Source organism: Tupaia chinensis, unplaced genomic scaffold (assembly GCF_000334495.1).
Source record: "Tupaia chinensis unplaced genomic scaffold, TupChi_1.0 Scaffold000291_1, whole genome shotgun sequence".
In the NCBI taxonomy this organism is placed as follows: Eukaryota; Metazoa; Chordata; class Mammalia; order Scandentia; family Tupaiidae; genus Tupaia; species Tupaia belangeri.
The window spans coordinates 585846-610414 of record NW_006159776.1 but is presented as its reverse complement, the minus strand read 5'-3'; the positions used below and the strand labels follow the sequence as shown (position 1 = coordinate 610414).

Here is a 24569-nt window from a genome sequence, read left to right as displayed (position 1 = left end):
TTTTTTTTTTTTTTTTTTTTGCTATAGGGAGCATGTGCTCGCCAGGCAGGCAGAGAGAGACAGAGACAGAAAGCGAGAAATCACCCCCCAGGAGGGATGGCCATGCTGCAATCCCATCTCCATTCTCCTCTCAGGATCTTGGGCATGCACGCACACACGCCCGGCATGAGTTTTTTTAAGCCACCAGGTCCGGGACTCGAACCACGGTTGACTACATGGGAGTCCAGCGACATAGTCATTACGCTAACTGCTGGTCCCATCTGGCTTTCATTTGATCCAATCTCTTCATTCATAAATCCAGTCTGCATCTACTCTTTTCTCATTAGTCAGCTTATTTATACTGGTGCCAACACAATCACAAGCAGTTATATTCACTTGGGATTTGAAGTTTTGTGTCAGCACTTGGTTCTAAAGTAAGCATTTGGAAAACCCTGATATGCTTATTAAAATTTATTTAGATAGCCATTGAAATGAAAACACGAAATACTCAAAATCTTCATGAGAACTCAAATATAATCCCTCTACAGATAGATTCCCATTAGAGAAATACTGATTTTGTTCAGCCTGCCATGTTACGCATGGGGAACCTGAATCCCAAGGTCACTAGTGAGACAACAGGTACGAGAATCTATGTATTTGATCTGTTTTAGTAATAATAATAGTAAAATACAATACATAATATTACATTACTATAGTAAAGCAGACAGATTGAGCTCCTATATGCCAGACACCAAGTGTATTATCAACTGGATTATTTCTTTTAAGGCCCCATGCAGTACTGTTGTTTCTTCATGTTGTAGAGGGGGATCTTGGTGCACAGAAAGGCTTAGTAATTTGTCTGAGGTTCATACTGCTAATTAGGAGCACAGATAGGGATCAAATCCAGATAATATGACTCCAGAGTCGGTACTTGAAATCACTATGTCAAATTGCCTTTGGGTAGTATCATCATGGTTTCTGTCCTCCATGTCAAAATGTTGAAGTCTCTGGGTTCTTCCTTGCCTTTCTCCCTGCCTCCCATGGTTGTTCTCAGCATCCGTATTATATTCATCCTTATCCTTATTTCTTAGCTACTGTGGGGTCCAGATCCTTTACCTCTTTTCTTCCTGGTGGTAGTGGCCCAATGGCTGGGAAATGTTCTCTGTCATGGTTTGTCCATGAGTGAGTAGTAAAAGGAATCTTATCATCCTAGCAGGGCAAAGGGGCTTGAGGGTAGTACAGTCCAAAACTCTCATTTTATAGATGAGAAGGTGGAGTCACAAAGTAGAAAAGGGGTTCCCCCAAGGTCTTCCAACCAGCAACTGAGCTGGGTTCAGAGGTGGAAAGCTTCAAAACTTAGGCCAGCTCCCATTTCATCCCATCATGGTAACTTTTCTTCCACCTCCCTAATTCTTTGCAATTGCCTGGCAGCTAGGAGGTGGGAGAAAATGGCAGGAAAGAGGTTTTCTGTGCCTCGTCAGAGAAGGAATAACGAGTACAGGGTCATGGAACAGGATGTGGGGTTGGGTCATCCAGACTTGGCCATCTTGAGCTTGTTGATTCTTGCTCAATATCGGTTATGGGTTTAAAAGTGTTAGGATTAGAGGAAACCAGCAGTTAGCGTAATGGCTATGTCGCCGGACTCCCACGTAGTCAACCGTGGTTCGCGTCCCAGACCCAGTGGCTTAAAACTCACGCCGGGCGCGTGTGCATGCGTGTCCAAGATCCCGAGAGGAGAATGGAGGAGAAGGGATTGCAACGTGACCATCCTCCCTGGGGGGTGATTTCTCGCTTTCTGTCTCTAATGTCTCTCTCTGTTTGTCTGGCAAGCGCACACGCCCTATAGCGAAAATCTCTCCAAAAAAAAAAAAAAAAGTGTTAGGATTAGAAAGACAGACTTAGTGAATGGCAATGTGTAGTCTTGTGACAGTGCTCTTATTGAAGAAGAAAGTAGAGATACAACACCCTGACACGAAAGGGCTTTGGGAAATGCAACACCACTGCCTGCTAGCCTTCTTGATTTCTAAAGGAAATGTTGAAGAGTGAATCTCAGATGTAGAAGACAAAAACTTCGACCTAAAAAAAAAAAAAAGTGTTAGGATTAGAAAGACAGACTTAGTGAATGGCAATGTGTAGTCTTGTGACAGTGCTCTTATTGAAGAAGAAAGTAGAGATACAACACCCTGACACGAAAGGGCTTTGTGAAATGCAACACCACTGCCTGCTAGCCTTCTTGATTTCTAAAGGAAAAGGTATTTGTTTTTCTGTTTATTAGAAAGAAAGGTGGTTTATTTCAGGTCACAGATGCTTAGGTCTCATCAGAGCTAAAGATCTGCCCATTCCACAGTTGATGGAGCCAAAGCTCAGAGGAGCACAGATGTCCAGTGTGGCTCAGACATGAAAGTACCACCAGAACCAGTCCTCTGGTGGCCACACATATGGACAGGCTTTTTTTAATTTTTTTTAAGCAAGTTTTTTTTCTCTCTCTCTCTCTCTCTCTTTTTTTTTTTTTTTTTTTTTCGCTCTCTGTCTCTTTTTTTTTTTTTTTTGAGATGTTTTTGCTATAGGGCACGTGCACTTGCCAGAAAGAGAGAGACAGAGAGACAGAAAGTGAGAAATCACCCCTCCCCCCCCGGGGTGATGGCCATGCCGCAATCCCTTCTTCTCCATTCTCCTCTCGGGATCTTGGGCACACACGCACACACACCTGGTGTTGAATTTAAGCCACCAGGTCTAGGACTCGAACTGCTGTCGACTACATGGGAGTCCAGTGACATAGCCATTACGCTAACTGCTGGTCCCAGCAAGTTTTGGTTTTTCTGCACTAAAGGTTTAATGACTCTGAATCTTCTGACTAATAGCTACTTCCTAATTCACCAGGTATGGGTCTCTAGATTATATTGTGTGCACATTGGAACCCGTCTTGGTTTGGTGCCACGTTGTTAGCTCAGGTAGTCAGAATGAGCTCTCCCGTTACGTAATGAAAGAAGTTCTCAGCCCCATGGTAGTTCTTGTCTACAGTATAAGGAAAGTCACTGCTTGTTTCCCTTCTCCTGAAATCCTAGAATATATATATTTATCCCTGCATCCAGCACAGAGCCTGGCTCTTGGGACAGGCTTAATAAGTATTTGCTGAATGAGTTGGTGAATGTGTTAATGGCCCATTAGTTTGCAGGCCTTCAGGAGGCTCTCTGCTCTAGGAGTCTTGTGTGTTGTTTCCAGGAAGAGCAGAAAGAATATGACACCAGAAAGAATATGACAAAGCCTGGAGTTGAACAACATACCCCAGAACAACCTCATTGAGAGGCAGTGTTTGCCCTTTCACTCGGTGACCTTGTTTGCTGATGAATTCAGGGGACCCTCTCTTGTGCCCCCATTGTGCAGACCTGTAGAAACCATCAGCGGGCATTCATTTTCCACAGTTACTGGTGGGCAAAGAATCCATTGAATTGAGTTGCGAAAGTGGGTGCAAAGCTCAGTTTGAGTCCAAGGTAACAGTTAACTTGTGTGGGTGGCAGTCATTCAGTGCAAACAGGGCTTGGGACAGGAAGCGGGAGGGACTTCAGAGTTCTCAGGATCTTCATCTGGTTTTAGGCTGAGCCAGAGGCCAAGGTCCCTGTGGAACAGATGTGACAAAGTGAGGGTGGCTGTATGGTCTCTTTGTTTTGCCTTTACCATTAATTTTCTCAATTAGAACAAACAAACCATGTGGCTGGAAAAATATATAATTCTAATTTTTTACATAAATTAGGGACCCACTGTTTGAGCATTTTTATTTTTTGGAGAGGTTTTTGCTCTAGGGTGTGTGTGTTCACCAGAAAGACAGTGAGAGACAGAGAGAGTTCCTTGTCCTCCATTCTCCTCTCAGGATCTTGAGTATGCACGCACATGCACCTGGTGTGAGTTTAAGCTACTGGGTCCGGGACTCGAACTGTGGTCAACTACATGGGAGTCCAGTGACATAGCTATGACGCCAACTGCTAGTCCTAAGCATTCTTTAATGATAAGTGATAAAGTATCAAAAAAATTAAAACTCCTCATGTATAAGACATTAGAGAATTTTATAGGGTAGATGGAAACTCTTGCATCTCCTCCCCACTTCTATGTGCATCTGATGCATTTCTGCTATTCTTATACCTGGACCTCCAGTAATGGTCATGATTCTCATATACCAGTGTGACCATCATATGCCTCTATGACCAAGCAAAACTCATTTCTCCCAGTTTTAGTTTTCCCTTCAGTGGAATAAAGAAAGCTAGAACAAATAACCATTTGGTATTTTATTTGTATAAATATTTATCAAGCATCTACTTCTGGTGGGATAGTGTGCTGGTTAGATTGTGGTAACCCAGACAGGTGTGATCCCCGCACTCATGGAGCTTGCAGTTTAGTGAGGGAAGCAGATATGAAACACATCATCGTAGAAGTAAAATATCATTATTTAGAATGAAAATCGAAGGTGCATAAAATAATGTGATGTTCTTTGTTGAAGATGATGAGTATGGTAATATCCTTGATTTGATGATCACCTAGTGCATATATGCTTTGAAAACCCATATTATACCCAGCAAAGATATACAACAATTAAAAAATTTCTCATGTAAATGAGAAATTATTAATAAACAATATATCATTATAAACTGTCATAAGTGTTATGAAGATGAACTGTGGCAAACACATTGGTGCTAACAGGTGAGGATAGTAACTTCATTTAGAATGGAAGAGCAACATTTCAGCTGAGAGCAGTGAAGTTCATTAGTAGTCAGTCAGGCAAAGATTAGGGACTCACAGACTGGGGCAGTTGCATTTAGGCAGAGACTGAGGGTACATATTCTGGGTCAAGGGACAGAAAGCAGCCGTTGGCACTGGTGAACTGAATGAAGACTGACTGGGGATGAGCTGAGATTAGGCAGGGCCAGAGTGTACAGGGCCTTGCAGCTGGGAAGGGCAGCTGAATTTTATTTTATTTCATTCTTGATGTAGGCTGGCCATAGCCACCAGGGTTAGTCTTGTGGTTCTTCTCACTGAGGGGACTGGAATGACAATACCCCAAGGAAACAATTACAATCATTATATACATGCATACCATTTCTTTCATTTAACATTATTTGGCATGTTAGGCTGCCATATTTCCAAATTATATTTATAATAATGATTCCTGAGATGTGTGGGCTGCGTTTTGAAAGTGCTTTTATATCTATTATCTTCTCTAGTCTCACAGCAATTCTGAGAGAGATGCAGTACAATTTCTGTTTCATGGGTGAAGCTTTGGTTAGTAAATTAGTAAGAGGAGGGGCTGGATCTTTTGGCTAAAATCCACAACATGATGCCGTTAACATTCCTGACAAGTTAACATTCCTGATAACCGTAATTGTCGTAAGTTCAAACCCTACTGCCAACATTTAGATTGTTCCCAGTGTTTCCTGTTACAAATAAACTACCATAAAGATTTTATACATAGCCTTTCTTTGCTGCTATGTTATTTCCTTAGGCCAAAATCTCAAGAGTGGAATTTCTAGGTCAAAGGGAAATGGCCCTTGAAGTGTACGGCCAGATGTCCTTCCAGAGGATGGTGCCTATAAAAGCTGTCATCAATGCATGAGGCTTTATAGTTCCAGGAGGGCAGGCCTGGTTTTAAGAATTGTTTTCCCTCTGGCATTTCTCCAATTTTATTTTTAAGATTCTACTTTAAATTTTTTACACTTAATTGAGGTGTACAGTGTACAGTGTTAGGGATAGATCTTAAATGAATTTTTCTTTACCTTTGTATCATGGCATGCCGCCAACATATTTTTTTTTTTGAGAATTTTTTTTTTTTTTTTTTTGCTATAGGGCGGGTGCGCTCGCCAGGCAGAGACAGAGAGACAGAAAGTGAGAAATTCCCCCCCAGGGGGGATGGCCACGCTGCAATCCCTTCTCCTCCGTTCTCCTCTCGGAATCTTGGGCACGTACACCCACGTGCCCGGCGTGAGTTTAAGCCACTGGGTCCGGGACTCGAACCGCGGTCAACTACGTGGAAGTCCAGTGACATAGCCATTACGCTAACTGCTGGTCCCAGCCGCCAACATTTATTAAACAGGGATTCTTTTTCTAGTTACTTTTGGGACATTGATTAAAATCTGATTTGTGGACAGGTGCTATTTTGGAGTTATTATTTGGCCATTTGATGGAGATTTTAAATTTTAATGTGGATATATTGGGTTGTCGAAAAAGTCATGATGCATTTTTGCATAGAAAACCAGAAAAAGACATCGTAACTTTTCAGATGACCCAATAGTTCAGAGTGTGCTTTTGAACATTCTGATATCTGGGGGAGCTCGTAGTCCCACACTTGTCATTCAGAATTTTCTGTGAAATGAGGGAATCTTCAAATAGTTCATGGAAAATGGATATGATACCAAAAACCCATGCATGGATTTTGAATGTTTTTTGCGCCAAAATAAACTCATATTTTAATTCCATTTTTTCACAAGCTTTTTGAAGCCCCTTCAGTTCATCTATTTCCTACGGAGGCATGTTACTTTAGCAAATTCTAAAAAGTATCGTATCTTTGTTTTAAGTAAAATTATGTTAAGTTAATTCCCATCTCTATCTTATTCAAGTTCCAGGGGTTCCTTTGATATAAGAATCACATATTTGGCATTAAGTTATACCTAAGTTAAGGTTTTACTTGTTTATGTACCTATTCTCACTGTGAATAGTATCATTCTCTCCTCACCTGATATTTATTCTTATCACAGGTTTATAGCAGTGCTATTATTTAGGAGAATTTACCTTAGCTCTGATGAACTTAGTCATGTTTTCAAATTACTTGCGGCTTTTAAGCTATTTTTGTGGATTCTCCTAGATTTGTGACCCTGTAAAGAATGGATATTTTCATCTCTTTCTTTCTGACTCTTATTCTTCTACCTTCATTTCTTATACCCCATCGTAATCTCAAGAATCTTCAACTCAATACTAAGAAACAGTGACTTTTGAATTTTTTTGGCTACTATTATTCAGCAAACTCTTGTCCAAGGCCAAATTTTGTTCTGTTGGTTTTCTGTGCTCTTTGAACATGGCCCTTGCCCTGCCTCAACCTTGAATTAATATGCATCAATCTGGAGAGTTTTAAAGAGCACCACCACTATGTCCTTAGGGTAAGTAGTTAATGTGTTCACAGAGTGACTGGATTGTGGTACATGAACTTCTGCATCTAGCTGCGAGAGTCAGGCATGAGTCGGCAAGGGGACAGTGAATGTTAGTAGAGTTAGTAGTGTGTGAAATCTGGGGATGGCTCTGAACAATGATTCAAAGGTGACTTGATATGTGTTAATAGCATGGTGATGATGATGGTAAGAGCCATGATATGATAGACTCTTTGCTAAGTTTTTTTAGATGAAATAACATTTAATTTTCATAATAACTTTAGAGCAGTAGTTCTCAATTAGGGGCAGTACACTCAGTACACTCTTCTTTTCTCCTCTCCCCGGGACATTGGTGATGCTTAGAGACAAGTTTGATTGTCACCATCCTGGGGTATTGTATGCTGCTGGTATCTAGAGGTAGAGGCCAACAATGCTGCTAAATACCTTACAATTCATAAGAGAGCCCCTCACAACAATTATCTGGCCCAAAATATCAATACTGCAATTTTGAGAAACACTTCTCTAGAGGAGATTATAGCTTTTATCCAATAGTTATAGTTGAGGAATAAAGAGACAGGAAGTGATTCTTCTGATTCTCCCAATGTAGCTTTGACTTTGGTGAAAAATATCTTTTGAAAACAACGTGAAGAATTTTCTGTAAGAGTTAGTAATGGTAAAGGATCAACCTTGTTTCCAAGCTATTTTTGAGGGTCTGTGTATAGGAAAAGTACTAAGCTTAGAGAGGGAGGAGAGATCTGATTTTGATCATGAGTAGAGCTAGATGAAGAAGTCAGAAGTGAAATGAAATTTCTAGAGGGAGACTATTGCAGAAAGAAATACCTAGAACATTCCCTAGGTTTGGAAGAGGAGCTTTATGTTCAATGACAGAAATCGAGAAGATACAGAGTAAGAGGTCATGGATTAAATGTTTCTCGTGAGTTCTCTGGTTTGTGTGGTGTGAGCTTTGTAGGCAGTCCCTGCATTCTTAGATGGTAGAGTTTCATTTCAGCAAGTCTCTTTGAAAGATCAGGAGTCTATACACAGGTAGTAGTGATGGCAGAGGGCAAGGAGGTTGGGGTGCAGCATTGTGGCTAAGAGCAGGGACCCTTGAGTTAGACTAGCTTTGAATCCTGGCTCTGCCATTGAGCAGCTTTGTATCCTTGGGCAATGTATTAACTTTTTGAGCTTCAATTTCTTTATCTATAAAATGGATATAATAATACTACTACTATAGGGTTATTTGAAAATTAAATGTATTAGTCTATGTAAAGCACTTAGAACTCTCTGCATAGTGAGACCTGTTTAGTGTTTGCCATTATTATGATTATTAGTCTTTTTGTACCCCTGCCCTTGATCTGTTTACACACACTGGCTTCAGCTGCTCAAGATGGCTTGTAAGATTTTCTTTGTGCCCTTTGCTGTCAGTACCAGGAGGAGATTCATTCATTTTTTTCAATCAACCAACATATTTTGAGCATCTGCTGCTCTACAGGGTCCTAGGTGTGGGGGCTGCAGAGATGTCCAAGAACATAAGGCTTGATTCATTGGGTCAGATCCGTGCTCAGTCAGGCTGGTAAGTGCTAAATTCTTTGTAAGTGGCTTATCTTAAAAAAGGTATGTCCCAAACATAGCTCTTTGAGAGAGAGCATGAGGATACAAAAGCACAAGCTAGGGGCCAGATAGTGGTGCAGTGGTAACATGCAATGCTCTGTAAGGCCAACCTACATGGGAAGGTTCCAGGTTCATATCCAAAGACCTCCCTGAGTAGGGAAGGTAAAGTGTATGGTGGCATCATCAAACCCCCCTTTGGAATGCTGTTTCTTTGTTTCTATTCCTCTTCTGTCTTGTTGCTCATGGAAGAAATTGATAAACTTAAAAAAAAAGGGAGTCAAATTTAGGGAGTCAATAAATCAGGGTTCAAATGTTGATGCAGTTTCTTACCAGGCTATGGCTTCTAACTTATCCAAATCTCAGTTTCTTCACTTCTAAAGTGACAGTAATATGTACAACCTACCTCACAGGGTTTTTGTGAGTTAAATGAGCTGTAACAAAATTCCTGAGTATGCAGGTTGATTTGCAATGGTGGTAACACATGAGGGCAGCTTATTTCTGAGTAACCTGTTGATACTTTCAGACCATGACACCTACTGGGGTCATTTCCTACCTGAGCCACTTGTCAAACAGAATTTTATGTGGCCTCTGAGTTGGATGGAAGAATACTGGTTCCTGTCTTATACTCTAGTTCTGAAGATTAAATGAAATAATCTTTACAAAATATGCCTAATACATATTGGGCTTTAAATAATGGTAGCTATTATTTACCTAAAAAAACAAATGATACCTTCAGAGGTTCAACGTTGATGAGTTGATGACTCTTTATTGAACTCATTCTCTTCATTTTCTTTCTTGGTTTTTTTTTTTTTTTTGGTTCATTATTCTTTTCTGAACTTATTTACATTCACACTGCTTTTTAAAAAAATTTTTTTAACCTGTCTTTGTTAGTATTTGTAAGTGACTTTATTTAACTACAATCTTGGAAAGCATGCAATTTTATATTCTGCTTTTTTCACTTAATATTATATGCTTAATGGTGTCTGTGTTTCATAAAAATCATTGTAATGACTACATAATATATCGTAGTTGTACCGCAATTTAATCATGTCCCTGCTGCTGTGCAATTACATTGTTTCCAATATTTTGTGATTATAACGTTTCAATGAGTGAATAACTTCATGTATAGAGCTTTCTGATATTTTAAATCTAGTTTTCTAGGATGAATCCCCAGGGATATTACTTGGTCAAAGGGGGTAAACATGACTTTTGAATACATATTGCCACATTGCTTTCCCAAAGGGCTCAGCTGATTGATATTTTCATGTTCGTTATTTTACAAGCTTCAGTTCATTCCCTGACTTAACAAACATTTTTAGGCCCTTCTCATGTGACAGAGAGGGAACATGAGAAATCACCTCTCAGAAGGATGGCCACGCTGCAGTCTCCTCTCCTTCATTCTCCTCTAGGGATTTGGGCACACATGCATATGTATTGGCATGGTTTTCAAGCCACTGTGTCCGAGGTTTGAACCATATTTAGCTAGGAGTCCTGTGCCTTAACCACTGCACTACCTGCTGGCCCCTCCTGTGGCTGTCTTAGTAAGAAAAAAGTGACCCTAAAGGAGAAGCTCATGTATAAATAGGGCCCCTGTGGTGCCCAGTGGTGCCCACGTGCTGATAAAGGCAGCGAGACTCCCAGCTCAGCTGGTAGAAAAGCTTATTTTCAGAGTCATGGCTGTGTTCTTTGGCAGAAGGGATGTTGCTTTTGTTATTTTAACCCAGTTTTTCTGAAGCATAATTAACAAATAAAAATTGTATATATTTAAGGTATACAACATATTTTGATAAGTATGTATACATATATATACATCAACTTAAAAAATGAGTTACAGAATACAAAGATGTTCTCTATTTGGAAAAAAAAAGGGGGGGGGGGAACAGCAGTTAGCGTAAGGGCTATGTCACTGGACTACCATGTAGTTGACCGTTGTTTGTGTCCTGGCCCCGGTGACTTAAAACTCACGCTGGGCGCGTGTGCATGTGTGCCCAAGATCCCGAGAGGAGAACAGAGGAGAAGGGATTGTGGTGTGGCCCTCCCCCCTGGGGGGGGTGATTTCTTGCTTTCTGTCTCTCTCTGTCTGGCGAGCGCACGTGCCCTATAGAAAAAAAAAAAGGAAGAAAAGGCTGAATGTCATTCCCACACTTGGAGATTTCAGTGTGAGTTAACTCACTGAGATTGTACATTTAGCAAGATCAGTACTGTCTTTTGTCTTGGGGACCCTGTAATCAGCCTGCTTTCTTCCAGAGAGGGATCTATTTGGCTTTTACTTTTTCTTCCTGGTGTGCTCTCTGTGCAAACTATTCTTCATAGTTTTATGTAACAGCTTTTTTTTGTATGAGAGTAATACATGCTCATTATGGAAAATTTAGAAAACTCAGAAAAGTTTAAAAACAAAAAGCCACCCATGTTTTTATCATCCTAAGGCATGTCTACTATTGATTTCTTCTTGTGTATCCTTTGAAAGAGAAGTTTAAAAAGAGTTCAATGTGGAACTATGCCAAAGATCTTTGGAAATTTTAAACCATTACTTAAAATATAGTAGTTCCTCCTTTATCCCAGAGAAATATGTTCCGAGACCTTCAGTGGATTCCTGAAATCATAGGTAGTACCTAACCCTATATAAACTATGTTTTTTTAATACATATATGTCTTCCTTTGATTCAGTTTAATTTATAAGGTAGGTATAGTAAAGACTAACAGTAACTAATAATAAAATAGAACAATTACAATAACATACTGTAATAAAAGTTGTGCAAATGTGGTTTCTCTCTTTATCTGTCGAATATCAGATTGTGATTAATTACAGTTACTGATACTGGGAGGAAGAGAGACTATCGTATCAGAAATCAAACAACAAATAACCAAACAAAAAACCCTAAATAGTCCAAGCACCAGCAATAGCAGAAAAGTTAAATTATGAAGTATTTACAGAGTGAATATCAAGTGGCCGTTGAAGTCCTATTTTAAGAGAGTATTTAGTGTCATGGAAAATGCTTTTGGCATGATAGTAAGTGGAAAAGCAGAAAACTAAATTATATATGTGTATAATCTCAATTCTTTAGAGAAAAATTATTATGTATGTATGTATAGAAGAAATACAAAAGACAGTAAGAGAGAACCAATGTTAGCTCAGTTTAGTAGGGATTATCTGTGGAAGGTAGGATTGAGAGTGATTTATATTTATCTCTTTTTAAAATCTTTTCACAATAAAAACATATGGACTTGAGGACAAAGAAAAAAATTCTGCTTTTATAAAAAAGGACTTTCATACCAGTGTTCTTGGCTTTGTGTTCTGAAGCCACAGTTGTAGTTACTCTTAAACGCGTGGGCCTGTGACTCTTCTGGGTTCTTTGGTGTTCATCCTAATTAGAACGTTGGAACCTAGAAATGAACCCGAGTGGTGAGAAACCTCAGGCAGTGTCCCTACCTGTCTAAACACCACTGGTTCAGTTAAATTATGGCTAGTGATTTCCATCATGTCCCACTGCTGATTTTTCCCTGGGTAACTCAAGGAAGCAGGATTTTCCTTTAGAGAAACTTCACTGTTAACCCGTGGAGTATGCTTGCTTCTAAGCTTAAATATCTTCTGCCTCATTGAAGAAGATGTTGACTATACCTTGATGGATAGGGAAGAAGTTTGCATCATCCCTAGCTCTTTCCAGTCTGGATGCACACAAGTCGATATGGAACTGTGTGTGAATTCCAGTTCTCCTTTGGGAGTCCTCTTCTCAGCCCCAGTGGGAGTAACTTTGGGTGCAATGAAAGGAGCAGAGATGGTCTGTGTTAGCGCTACAGGTTGCCGTACGTCCTGTCCTCTCAGCAACAGTCATTGTATCCCCAACACTGCGCTAGCGCTGGGAATGTAGAAAGACTCACATGGTACCTGCTTTCAGGGTGCTCACAGTGTCTCTAGGGAGCCAGTGAATGAAACATGCTTTTGGGGGCTTGAGAAAAGTGCCATGGGAGGTATGTGCATGGATTACTGTGGGTGCATAGAAGGGCTTCTAGCTTTGGCTGAAATTTTAGTAAAAGGAATTATGCCATGTGGAGCCTTGAAGAATGAGTAGAAATGAGCCAGATGAAATATGAGAAGCAGCTTCCATTAAGGAAAGCATGACGTGCAGAATGGTATGTTGTAGGGTGAGTGCAGAGGACAATTTGATGTTAAGAAAGCTTAAGGAGAGGGGTGGGAGCTGGAAAAGTTAATCAATTGTTAAATGAACTAGTTTGTGGATTTCCCAAAGCCTAATGGCATTAGACATCCATTTTTTTTTTTTTTTCAATTCACTGCTCTTTGTCTTATTTCTTACTCAGTGTCAACTGTTGCTGGAAGTCGCCTGGCCTCTATTTATCTTCCTGATCCTGATATCTGTTCGGCTGAGCTACCCCCCCTATGAACAACATGAATGTGAGTATCTGTGGAGCATTCCTGAGACTCATTTCTGGCAAAGAAATCCAGGCAATGAATATGACTTCTCTTTGACTTTTCCAGAGATGCTGTCTTTAAGAAACACCAGATATTTTAATGAGACATAAATTCAGAATACTTTTAGTCATAGGGGATGGTGATAATAGTAATGATAATAATGACCAACATCATTTTACACATTTTAAATTATGACAATAAAATAACCTTACTGATAGTTCAGAAAGTGGTGATTAAAAAGCACCCTTAAGGAAATTCCTTAACACTTTTATCATCTCTCTAGTCCCCGCCAGTGTTTCTATGTGTATTATGTCTTAATCACACAGTTATAAATCATAGAATGCATAATTTTTAAGCAGCATTTGTGTAGAATATTATATTTGATTAATAGTATTTTATTTGATTCTCCTAACAGCCTTGCATAATAGCCTTTATTATCATTTGTTTTAATATCTTGATAAGTGAATTGGGGCTCAGAAAAGGCACAAGGACTCTGTCTAGTAAGTGAGAGATGAAATGAAGCTCAAGTCATTGACCCTCAATCATCTGTTTCGATGCTGGTATTTCAATGAGCCTGGAAATAGAGTAAGACTAAGAATACAAGTTCTTGATGTCAGGTTATCTGGATTTGAATCCTGGCCTCAACATTTATTAGGCATATTACCCTGGGCATGTGACTTTAACTTCTTTCTAAAAAAGAAATAGTAATACCAATTTCACTTTATGTTGCTAATATTCTCATCCTGTAAGCAGTCGTTCTGTTATAGTTAGGCTCAGTGAATAGATTAATATTGCAGAAATGTCCAAATTTAAAGAATGAACTTCTTTGTGGGAGTTTTAGCTGGAATCTGTTTCACAGTTCCAGTTACTTTTCCTACCAATAACCAGCTGTGCCCACACTCCCACCAGACCAGTAGGCTTCCAGGATACTGTTCTTCCAGGAAAGCAATAGGGCCAGGGTCACCTTTTAGGTTTTGTGTGTGTGTGTGTGTGTGTGTGTGTGTGTGTGTGTGTTTTCTTTTTTCAGTCTGGTTTCATCTCTCTTACAGCACATAGTTGAAGTTATTTACATGCTAATTTATTAATACACATCATACATATTCAAGTTAACACATATACATATGCACATACAAATCTTAAGAATGTTCTCCTAACCGTGATTTTCTGATTTCGCCAAAAAGGAAAGGAGCATATAAACAAATCCATACTCAATACTTGGGTATGTGAAGGAATTTTCCCTTCCCTTTTAGAACTCCAAAAATATTTCATTGATTAATGAACAAATGCGCTTTGGATTATATTACCACATTACCCTGAGGCCCACCAGAGTGTATGTTTTAGGGCAAACTCAGTTTTTTCATTCACTATTCTCTTTCTGGAATGATCCAAAGCCAGCAAGATGGTGTAGTAGAAATAGCATAGACATGGGCATCAGACAGATTGGAATTTGTTTGGATGCTGACTTCTCAATTTATTGGGGTTGTGGTATTGGGTAAGTTGTTGAGTTTTGACCCAGATCCTTCTGACTTCACACTATACATTTTTAGAAATAGTAAGAAATTATTGTACACATTGAAGGCAAATAAGACTTCCCATTCATCTATGTACTTTTTGCAATCTTACCTTCTATTCCTACCACACTTTAAGGACCTAGTTGGAAGGGCAGAATTGAAAACTTAGGTGAAACTTGTAGAGGTGTCTTGTCTCTGGGAATGAAGGACTGGTGTAATATTCTTCCTCATAAATCTTTTCTACTACAACCCAGTCATTGAGGGTCTAATAACCTCCCTGAGTCCTGAGACTCCATTATGCTATTTGATTGTCATTCTGTTTACCCAAAACCTCATCATCCTGTTTTTGTTTGCAAATAAGATGGGCCATAAAGGATTTTGCTTCCCTCACCAAGGGCCAGCCTGAAATACTTGGGACCTCACTGTCCTTTGTGCGGTATCTCTTGGTCCCTTACAAAAATTTCCGCTAAATGAGGAGCAACTGACTTGGGCTAGGGTCCTTGTTTGGTTTTCCTTGAACTGTTAACAGGGAGATAAAGAGATTAACTGAGTAAATATTCAATAGGCCAGAGTCCCTGTAGAGGGTGGCTACAGTGATTAGATCTTGTCACATCCTTACTTTGGATGTTAACTGTCTGGTTGGAGTAGGGATATAACAAAGAGACAGAAAGGCCAAAGTGTAGCAAGTCCTGGCTTTGGGCTAACTTCTGGAGGAGGCACTGTTAACATATTTGCATGAAAATAGATAAGAAACAGGACTGCTACTTTGGAGGAACTGAGGTGGTAGGGATGGAAGGACAATAGCAGCCTAAGAATTGTCCTAGGCTCACTGCCACAGTGCCTCAGAATTCCTAGTAGGCCCATGCATTGGGTTTTGTCCTCAGAACTCTGCTGAGTGTTTGCCTGTGAGAGCTCATGTAATATTCACCACACTCTGGAAATAGATTGTGTTTTCCTCATCATTTTATAGATGAGGAAACTGAGGGCTAAGGATCAGTGACTTGGCTAAACTAACTGCTTAGCAGTTGCAGGGACTGGTTGGGAATACCAATTGGTCTGATCCCAAAGCCTATGAGGCTACATGGCTCTTCACCAGCTGGAGTTGTGGCTCTTAATGGGTGTTAACTCTTTTGGGATCACAGAAAACTCTGAGACTATGATGAAAGCTGGAGCCATGGCCTTTCTGTCCAAACATGAACAGATCCTGGGGTTAAAAGTCCCTGGTCCAGGTCCCATTTACCTAGATCCTTATAAGCAGCACCCACACAGATGGTTGCTACACACCAAATCATGCCAAACTGAATGCTCAGACACAGCCCAAACATGCCCACTCATGCTTACTATAATGAAGGCAAAGGAGAATTAGGAGGTGACCTAGTGCATGGGGCCTTGTATTGATGAGTGGCAAAACAACAACAATAAACAAATGTAGCTTCATGGATGACATTTGATTCCATTTAGTGTGTGTTCCAGACACCCTTGAGGAGCTTTTGAGGAAGTGAAACAAAATGTTAGGTAAATTGAGGAAAATAGCAGAAGGGACTGAGAAGAGCTAGATTATAAAGGAGGCCACAAATTTTGTGCCTGTTGACTCCCTGAGCATTCATTGGCCATGCTATCCTACCGTAAGTTCCTCCTTGGAGTGTGAGGAATTGGATTAGGTCATCCCTACCCTTCTATATCTCAAGAGGGGCAGCTGGAGGTAGAAGATGAACTATAAGGACTAAGTACTTGCTGCATGCCAGGCACTTTCTGTAGATGGTTTAATCTACCCCTTCTTTTGCTTCTCCAAGGTTGGTGTCTTGAACCACATTCTGTAGATGATGTTGAATAGGTTAAAGACTACATCTGATGAATTTTTAACCAGTGTTGGATCAGTCTGGAGCACGCTGAGGGATGTGAGGAATGGGAAACAGATTTGGGACAAAGCATTGTATAGGTGAAGTCTCAAAATCGCTTCAAAGAATGAATGTTACTTTCCTTATGTTTTCCTTCTTCTCAATTTCAACAGGTCACTTTCCAAACAAAGCCATGCCCTCTGCAGGAACACTTCCTTGGGTTCAGGGAATTATCTGTAATGCCAATAACCCCTGTTTCCGTTATCCGACTCCTGGTGAAGCTCCTGGGGTTGTTGGAAACTTTAACAAATCCATGTAAGTACCAGATCAGGTTTTCTTCCCCAAACTTGTCAGATAATACTTATCCTTGCCTTTCTATGTTTTGGAGAATACTGAATGGCTGGATTTGAATGAAGTTGCTTTTGTAAATATTTGTGTGATAAAATGCAGAATGAGGGCAGTGAGAATTGTTGCCAGGATTTAAGACTGTGGGACCTTACCATGGTACAGTTAGGAATAAGGATGACCTGTAGCCAGTGGCCACATGGTTGAGGCCATTTCTTCACAAATTAGCTGGTAAATAGGGAAAGGAGACACAGCACGTGAGCTCTTGCTCATTAGTCTATTCATTCAGCCAACGCTTGCTGCACATCTGAAATGGCTGGTCCTGGCAGCTTGTGGGTGGGGAGGGTATAAGGAGGTGCCCTAGACGGATCTCCACCTGCAAGGAGCTTACAGCCAAGGACTAGAGGGTTCTGTCCTCTCTGCTTTCAACGCACCTCTCTTTCTTCCATGGCTACTCCCGTAGTACTGCAGTATTACCTCTGTCTGCAGGCCTTTCTCTTCTCTAGGTTTGAGCTCCTAAGGGTGGGATACCACTTTCTCTTTGTTGGTATTCCTAGCTGCTTGCTTTTTCGCCAGACATAAGTATAATGGTCAGGAGCGTCTGCTGAAATACCCAGAACCGTAACACGAGTTGGGACGGGCTAGAGACTAGCATGTGTTTCAATACAGTTTTGGGACAGCTCCATCTGGAGGGGACCACATTATATGCATGTGGATTATAGGCTTTGTAGCCTGCCTGGACCTTTCTTTCCATATGAAACTATTAAAAAATCATGTTTCATAATTGCATTGGTATAAAGATGAGTAGAATCCAGGACATAGTCATTATTACATATATTAGTTCATCGGAAAAGTCATGATGTATTTTTCTATGTAAAAATGCATCATGACTTTTCTGACGACCCAGTATATTCTCACTTTATTTTCTGTTCTGATTTTTTAAAAATTTAAAACATTTTCATGGGCCTCTAAGAGTCTCTCAGACTCAAGGCACTGTGTTTACTTTGCCTCATGGATACATCGGCCTTGGGTGTTTTGAGATGAACTGGGCTGTGAAGGGTGATAGGTGTTGGTTGTATGGACACATGAGAAAGGCATTTGGGGCAGGGATGATGGGTGTGGGCAGGAGCATAAACTGTATTGGCAGCTGGGTGTGGGGAGCAGTAGGAGTGGACCAAGGCCAGGCTGTGAAGGACCTGGGAACCAGGCTGGGGCATGTGGGCCTGGTTGTCACTTTGTAAAGTGTCCTAACAAGGGCTTTTCCCCTTTTCTTGCACAGTGTGTCTCGCCTGTTCTCAGATGCTCGGAGACTTCTTTTATACAGCCAGAAAGACACCAGCATGAAAGACATACATAAAGTTTTGAGGACATTAAAACAGATTGAGAACTCCAGTCCAAGTAAGCAAAATCCTTTTGTGTGTAGGTGTGGAGTTGGAAATGGACCTGCATAGGGGAGAGTGAGCAGGCCAGGTGGCCTGGGGCTCATTGCCTAAGGGTTTTGTTCCTCAGTGGTTGGGTTCTGTGCCTTTCTGTAGGAGGCATTGAGAAAACTAGGGGAGCTGGTTGCCACACACAGTGAGTGCACTGGGCTCTTCTTGGGAGACAGAAGAAAAATCCCCAGATGGAGTGGCACAAGCTTGGTGTTAGGAATAGCTCAGGGGTACAGGTTGCTGCCAACTGCATTTTTTTTTTTTTTGGAGTTGGTCATATGGTTGCAGGGAATGGACAGATTTATGGATGGGATACTTCTGTGACTGTAAGCGCAATTAAAGTTGCAACTTGAGATAGAGAAATGAAAGTTAAGCATTTATTTCTAAAAGGAACATGCAATTCATCTTTTTCCTAGTCATTGGATTTGGTTTGATGGGCAGTTGAACTCTGATCTTTAAAAAGTGATTTCTTTACCTGTGGTCTGGTAAGTGCCCAGGTCATTTATTGATGCCATCCAGGAGGTATCTGAGGAGCAGTGTGCTGACTGAGGTCAGCTGCGGAAGTCTCAGAGCAACCTCCCAGAGGGGCGTAGAGGATGGGGGGAGTAGTCCACAGACTGCAGGCAGTAATGGTGTGAGTGGTCTACAGAGGATTTCAAAGCAATAATGAAGCTGACTAAAAGTTGATCTGCTTTTAATTATCACTATGCGCTGGTAGTACTAAACAATGTCAGTGATAAATGACTCCTCCCCATCATGCCAACCACTGCCACTTCAGGAAAGTACTTTTGACTCATTTTGGTGTTTGGGGAGGGATGGAGTAGACTGGCCTTTGCTGAGAGGGCTCCCAGTTTGTGATCTATCGATACTTGGCAAAAGAAGAAATGGTATAAAGTGTTAGAGTTTAAACCAGACTCTGATTGGAGCTTTTTCTTAGGCAGACAGAATTACGCTTTCCTTGGGCAGGAAAAGAGTCAGTGGGCACTGTGGGTTCTGATGACGAAGGGAAGCAAAACTGTGTTGGGGGTGGCTCGGATGAGTATCATTTCACGGTGGAGAAAGGTGTGGCTGTGCTTGGGTTCCTGGGTCAACTGCAAGGAACTCCCAGCTAGACCACTGCTGGCTGCATGGCCAGGGGATCTGGAGGCTGTGCCCTTGACATGAGGCCCCAGTCCTGCACACGTGTCAGTTCCAGTGCAGAATACAGAGACAGCAACCACCCATCAAAGCCTCATGCTTCCTGAGGAGTGTCCTTGGAGTATCCTTGCCTGGTGCACTGGAGGCAGAATTGGGATTATGCTCTCTGCCACTGAGAGGCATTGTGGCACAGAGAAAGAGGGCTCTCAAACATTACCTCATAGCTTTGTGCCTTTGTGAATGTTAGCCCCCTTTGGGTCACTTCCCCCTTATCTGCAAAATGGATATAATAGGAAAACCTAGCTCAGGTTGTTATGAGGAATAAATGAGAGGAAAACATTTAATTGCTTAAAAACAGCATTTGGCATCTAGGAAGAACTTAGTGAATATGAGCTGTGAATATTTTTTTGGAGCAACTCAGCCCTTTAACGTCTCTGAGCCTTAATTTCCTCAGGTATTAAAATCATAGCTGACCTGGAAGGTCAAATGTAAAACTTAATGCACTGTCTGACACATAGTAGGTGCTTAATAAATGGGAGCCAATATTACATTCCTATATGACAGTGATGTATTTCTGACATTTGGGCCTTGTACTTCTATGTCTCAACTTTCAGGGCTGTTAGACGGGCTGATGGTGTGAGTTGCCAGGCAGTTTCAGATCTTAGTCAGGTTGCCTTAGCAGCAGAAGTACTTTTCTTTAATTTTCGTTTTTTCTTTTTGAGAGGTTTTTGCTATAGGGTGCGTGCGCTCGCCAGAAAGACAGAGAGAGACAGAAAGTGAGAAATCACCCCCAGGGGGGATGGCCATGCTGTAATCCCTTCTCCTCCATTTGCCTCTTGGGATCTTGGGCATGCACACACATGCGCCTGGCATGGGTTTAAGCCACTGGATCTGGGATTTGAACCGCAGTCAATGACATGGGAGTCCAGCGACATAGCCATTACGCCAACTGCTGGTCCTGAGAACTATTTTTCTTTAAGCAACTGAAGACTTGAGTTAGGGTAGAGTAGAGAAGCCAGTCCCATGTCCAAAAACACACTCCTGTGTGCACAGCTCAGGGGAAAGGAGATCTCAGATTTTTATGGTGTCACGTTAGTACTTATTTCCCATCTTTTTTGTTGGCTCAGTATGGCCCTTTTATTTTTTACCCCCCACCCCCCGCAGCTATTTCTTAACATGTTCCCACATTTCTTTGATTATTTTGCAACGCCAACCTAGGCTTCAGTCTACAGGGAAATGCACAGAAATGCTGCTTTTTCCTAGGGGACATCGATACCTTCTTGCTAATTGTTTTTTCCTTTGGAGAGGTTTTTTTTTTTTTTTGCTATAGGGTGCGTGCGCTCGCCAGACAGACAGAGAGAGACAGAGAGACAGAAAGCGATGAATCACCCCCCCCTTGCTAATTTGTTTTTCCTTTGGAGAGGTTTTTTGTTTTGTTTTGTTTTGGTTTTGTTTGTTTGTTTGTTTGTTTTTGCTATAGGGTGCGTGCGCTCGCCAGACAGACAGAGAGAAACAGAGAGACAGAAAGCGAGAAATCACCCCCCGGGGGGATGGCCGTGCCGCAATCCCTTCTCCTCCATTCTCCTCTCAGGATCTTGGGCACGCACGCACATGTGCCTGGTGTGAGTTTAAGCCACCGGGTCCAGGACTTGAACCACGTTCGACTACATGGGAGTCCAGCAACATAGCCATTACGCTAACTCCTGGTCCCCCTTCTTACTAATTTTGAATAGTACTCTGTAGATTTTTAGAGAGTCTGAAGTTTGAGTATGCCAGTGTAGGTCCCTACGTAGAGACTTGAGTTTATCTGTGCCGATACCTGCTTTGCCCATGGCTTTATGGGCTTAGTTCTCTGGCATTGCCTCTCAGGGCTGACAGGATCCTCAGATCTCTCTCTGCTTTCACTCTTCTCTTGCACTTGTCCTGCCCGCTTGAGGTGGGGACCCACCTCTCACAGGGTAGCTCACTTTGGGAGTTGGCAGCTCTAGTTATCAGAATATATTTGCTACTGTGCTCTACTAAAGAGAGAGTCTAATTCTATTTCCCTTGAAATACTTGAAGACAGCACTCATGTTTTTTTCCCTTTCCTCCCTCAATTCTTTGCTTTTTCTAGGCGAAATGTTCTCTCTTCTTATGTTTTTCCTCTTCATTTCTGCTGTCCTTTGGTTGTGTTTCTACGTGTCCGTGTCTTTCTTGAAGTTTACCAGAAATTACGCAAGTATTCCAGCATTGAGGAGAAAGGGACTTTTGCCACCCTTGCTCTGAACATGTTATTTCTGCTAATGCAATCTGAGATTGCATTAAGATTTTTGGATCCACGTCACCCTGTGATTCATATTTCATGTGCAGTCAACCAAAATTGCAGATTCTTTTAGCTAGACAGAATTGCAAGTTACTTGTTCTCCATGCCTTTATTGTGATGTTGACTTTTGAACAAAAAAAGAAAATCTCTCTTCTATTTTACATTTTTGGATTTTTTTGGTGCCATTTCATCCTACAAAAAACACTTTAGACTCTGATATTGACATGTATTGTATCTTCTTCTTTTCTGTGCTCTAGGAATTTGATAAATAACTCTTTGTTTTCATCCAAGTCATTGATAACTGTAGGACCAAGTCCTGAGCTTGGACCAGTCCACCGGAGACTAGCAAGTTCTTTGGACATAATTCAGGTTTCAGAGAATAACCACTATGTTGTGATCAGTGCTGAGCCACTGGGCTCCTGCTTCTGTGATCCAGCTGGGGGATTTATCTTCTCTTTCCTTCGACTTGCATCTGATAAATCCCTTGGTTTATCCACAGATATTTGTGGCTATGGGGAGTCTCTACTTAAATATTCTTTTCTAGTTTCATAGTTTCCCAAGCTAGAGTATCATTTTAAAATTTTCAGTTGTTAGAAGATACATTATATATCTATTTATCTATGAATAAGTATTTGTATTTACTTATAGATAAATGGGCTGATTGATTCAATTATGTAACCAGTGTTTATTGATGTACCAACCACTGCCCTAAGTGCTGAGACATAGAGGTGTACAAAACAAATATGGCCCCTGTCTATGTGGAACTTCTAGATTATAGAGAAGAATCTGATCCAGAAAAGGGAAGTGAGTTTCCCAGGTTTACACAACCATGAGAGAGTATTCTGGGAATGGAACACAGCTAAACCTCAACTGCCATGCACTCCTCTTTCTACAGGACTATCTTATGCTCTCTTAATAATCTTCTACCTGGGAAGGCCTCCAGTTTTAGGAAGTAAGTCACAGACAAATCTAATTACCCTTGAAACCATCCTAATGAGGAATCCAAGGAGAAACGCTTATGGAGATGCCATATCTAGTTTTCTCATCCGTTGGACGTTTTATTGTTTTCTTTCTAAACCAGAGTATAGCCACACATTTGAGTGGAGACTAAATTAATGGTTGGGAGCCAGTGAGAAAATATTTATTCTGCTTAAATACCTATCATGATGCAACTCAAAGGAAATACAAAAATTGGACAAAGTCTCAGAAACCTTAGAAGAAGTAGAATGTCAGGGCCAGCAGGTTGTTAAGGCACTGGATTCTCACATGACTGACCAGAGTTTGAGTCACAGACCCAGAGGCTTGAAACTCATGCCAGGCATTTGTGCTTGCTTGCCCAAAAATCCCAAGAGAAGAATAGTGGAGAAGGGATTGTAGTGTGGCTATATCTCCTAGGAGGTGATTTCTTACTTTCTCTCTCTCTATAGCAAAGAATCTCTCTTTCTAAAAAAAAGAAAAAGTAGAATGTCTATCTTCTGTCTTTGTGAGCTGCAGACTGGCAAAGATGAATGGTTTTCTGAGTTTTGTGTGCTGAGTTGATTTCAGGCTGCACACAGATAACAAATTGTAATTTTAACCCGTATCAGACTGCAGTTTCATGGATGTTATTACTTAGGAAGATGTTAAATAGGAAAAAAAATTAAGTTAATTTAAAGAAACCATCATTTTACGTGGCTATTGTAAGACGTGTGAAAGTAGTAAATTAAGGCTAGCAAATGCTGGTATAATAGAAGGGTTTGAGCTTTGTATAAAGACTACTTTGGGGAACAAATTCAGGCTCTATCTTTCAAGTTTTGATTCTTTCTGGCTCTAAGTTTACCTGAAATATGGAGATTCACTGCCCTGAGGGTTGATGAACCCTAAATCAGATAATATCTGACAGTGAGCTCCTAACTCATACTTGTTACACAATAAATCTGAGCTGCTTTATTCCTTCCATGCCTGGCTGACTGGCCTTTGCCAGCTTGGTCAGCTTCTCTGGGCCTCAAGTTTCTTTGCTATGAAATTGGGACTTTGTTGGTGGTTACCTGAAAATGCTTCCTCTTGGAAACTTGGTCAGTACTTGGATGGGGGAATCCCCTTGGGTCTGGCTGCTAGTGTGGGCTGTCCACTAGATTCCAGCCTCTTGTGGGCAGGACTAGGCACCTGCCTTTCTCCCTTCACAGTGTTATAAAGGTCAAGTCTGAAAAGTACAAAATCCTATCATATAGAGTGGATTCCCTTGTATAAATCCAAGTCAACAAGGCTTGCAATTAATAATAATGACACAAGTTCTTTAATTAGTCTTGGCTTTTTTTTTCTTCCATACAGTTTATACTCCAAAACTCACCAGAAGGGCTGTCATGAACCCAGGCCCCTAGGAAGCTTATGGCCCCCTCTCAAGGCCCTCTGAGGGGTTGTAGCAATGTGCTTATACAGTGATATGTTTTTGTAAAGTTAGCCAAAGTACAATTTTTTAAAAATAGTCTTTTTCTTGACGAGAACCCCCTAGCCTATGTCAGCTTCAGTCCTTACAGACCTGCATCTGCTCCAGGCAGGGCACTGGGAAGACAGACGGAGCCACCCCGTGTCTTCAGCCCCTTGCTAGCCATGAGCTTTAGACTCACTGACTACTCCAGCCATCTGCTCCCCGTGTTCCCTCTTTGTTAAATGTGGCATTTTGAGGGGCAGGAAGGGTCAACTACTAGACTATCCTGAGCTAAGGCCGCCCTAGTGGAGTTTGTTCTATTTAAATTCAGATCTGGGCTAGAGAAAGAGGTGTTCCTTTGCTGTCTTCATTATCTTTACTGCTTGTTTCCTTTCAGCTACTTGAAATACATTGCCAGGTGATACCCAACAGGCTCATTAGTCTGCTTCCTGC

At 41.1% G+C, this 24569-nt stretch overlaps 1 protein-coding gene across 4 annotated transcripts in view; it reads left to right on the top strand.

The window, feature by feature from the left end:
- ABCA1 (ATP binding cassette subfamily A member 1) overlaps positions 1-24569 on the top strand; it is a 151718-nt gene that overhangs the window by 30690 nt on the left and 96459 nt on the right. For all 4 annotated transcript variants that reach the window (XM_027772665.1, XM_027772663.1, XM_027772664.1 and 1 more), the window contains exons 3-5: positions 13035-13128; positions 16669-16810; positions 18120-18238. In XM_027772665.1, the coding sequence (XP_027628466.1) occupies positions 13035-13128; positions 16669-16810; positions 18120-18238 (355 nt within the window). The remainder of the gene's footprint in view (positions 1-13034; positions 13129-16668; positions 16811-18119; positions 18239-24569) is intronic.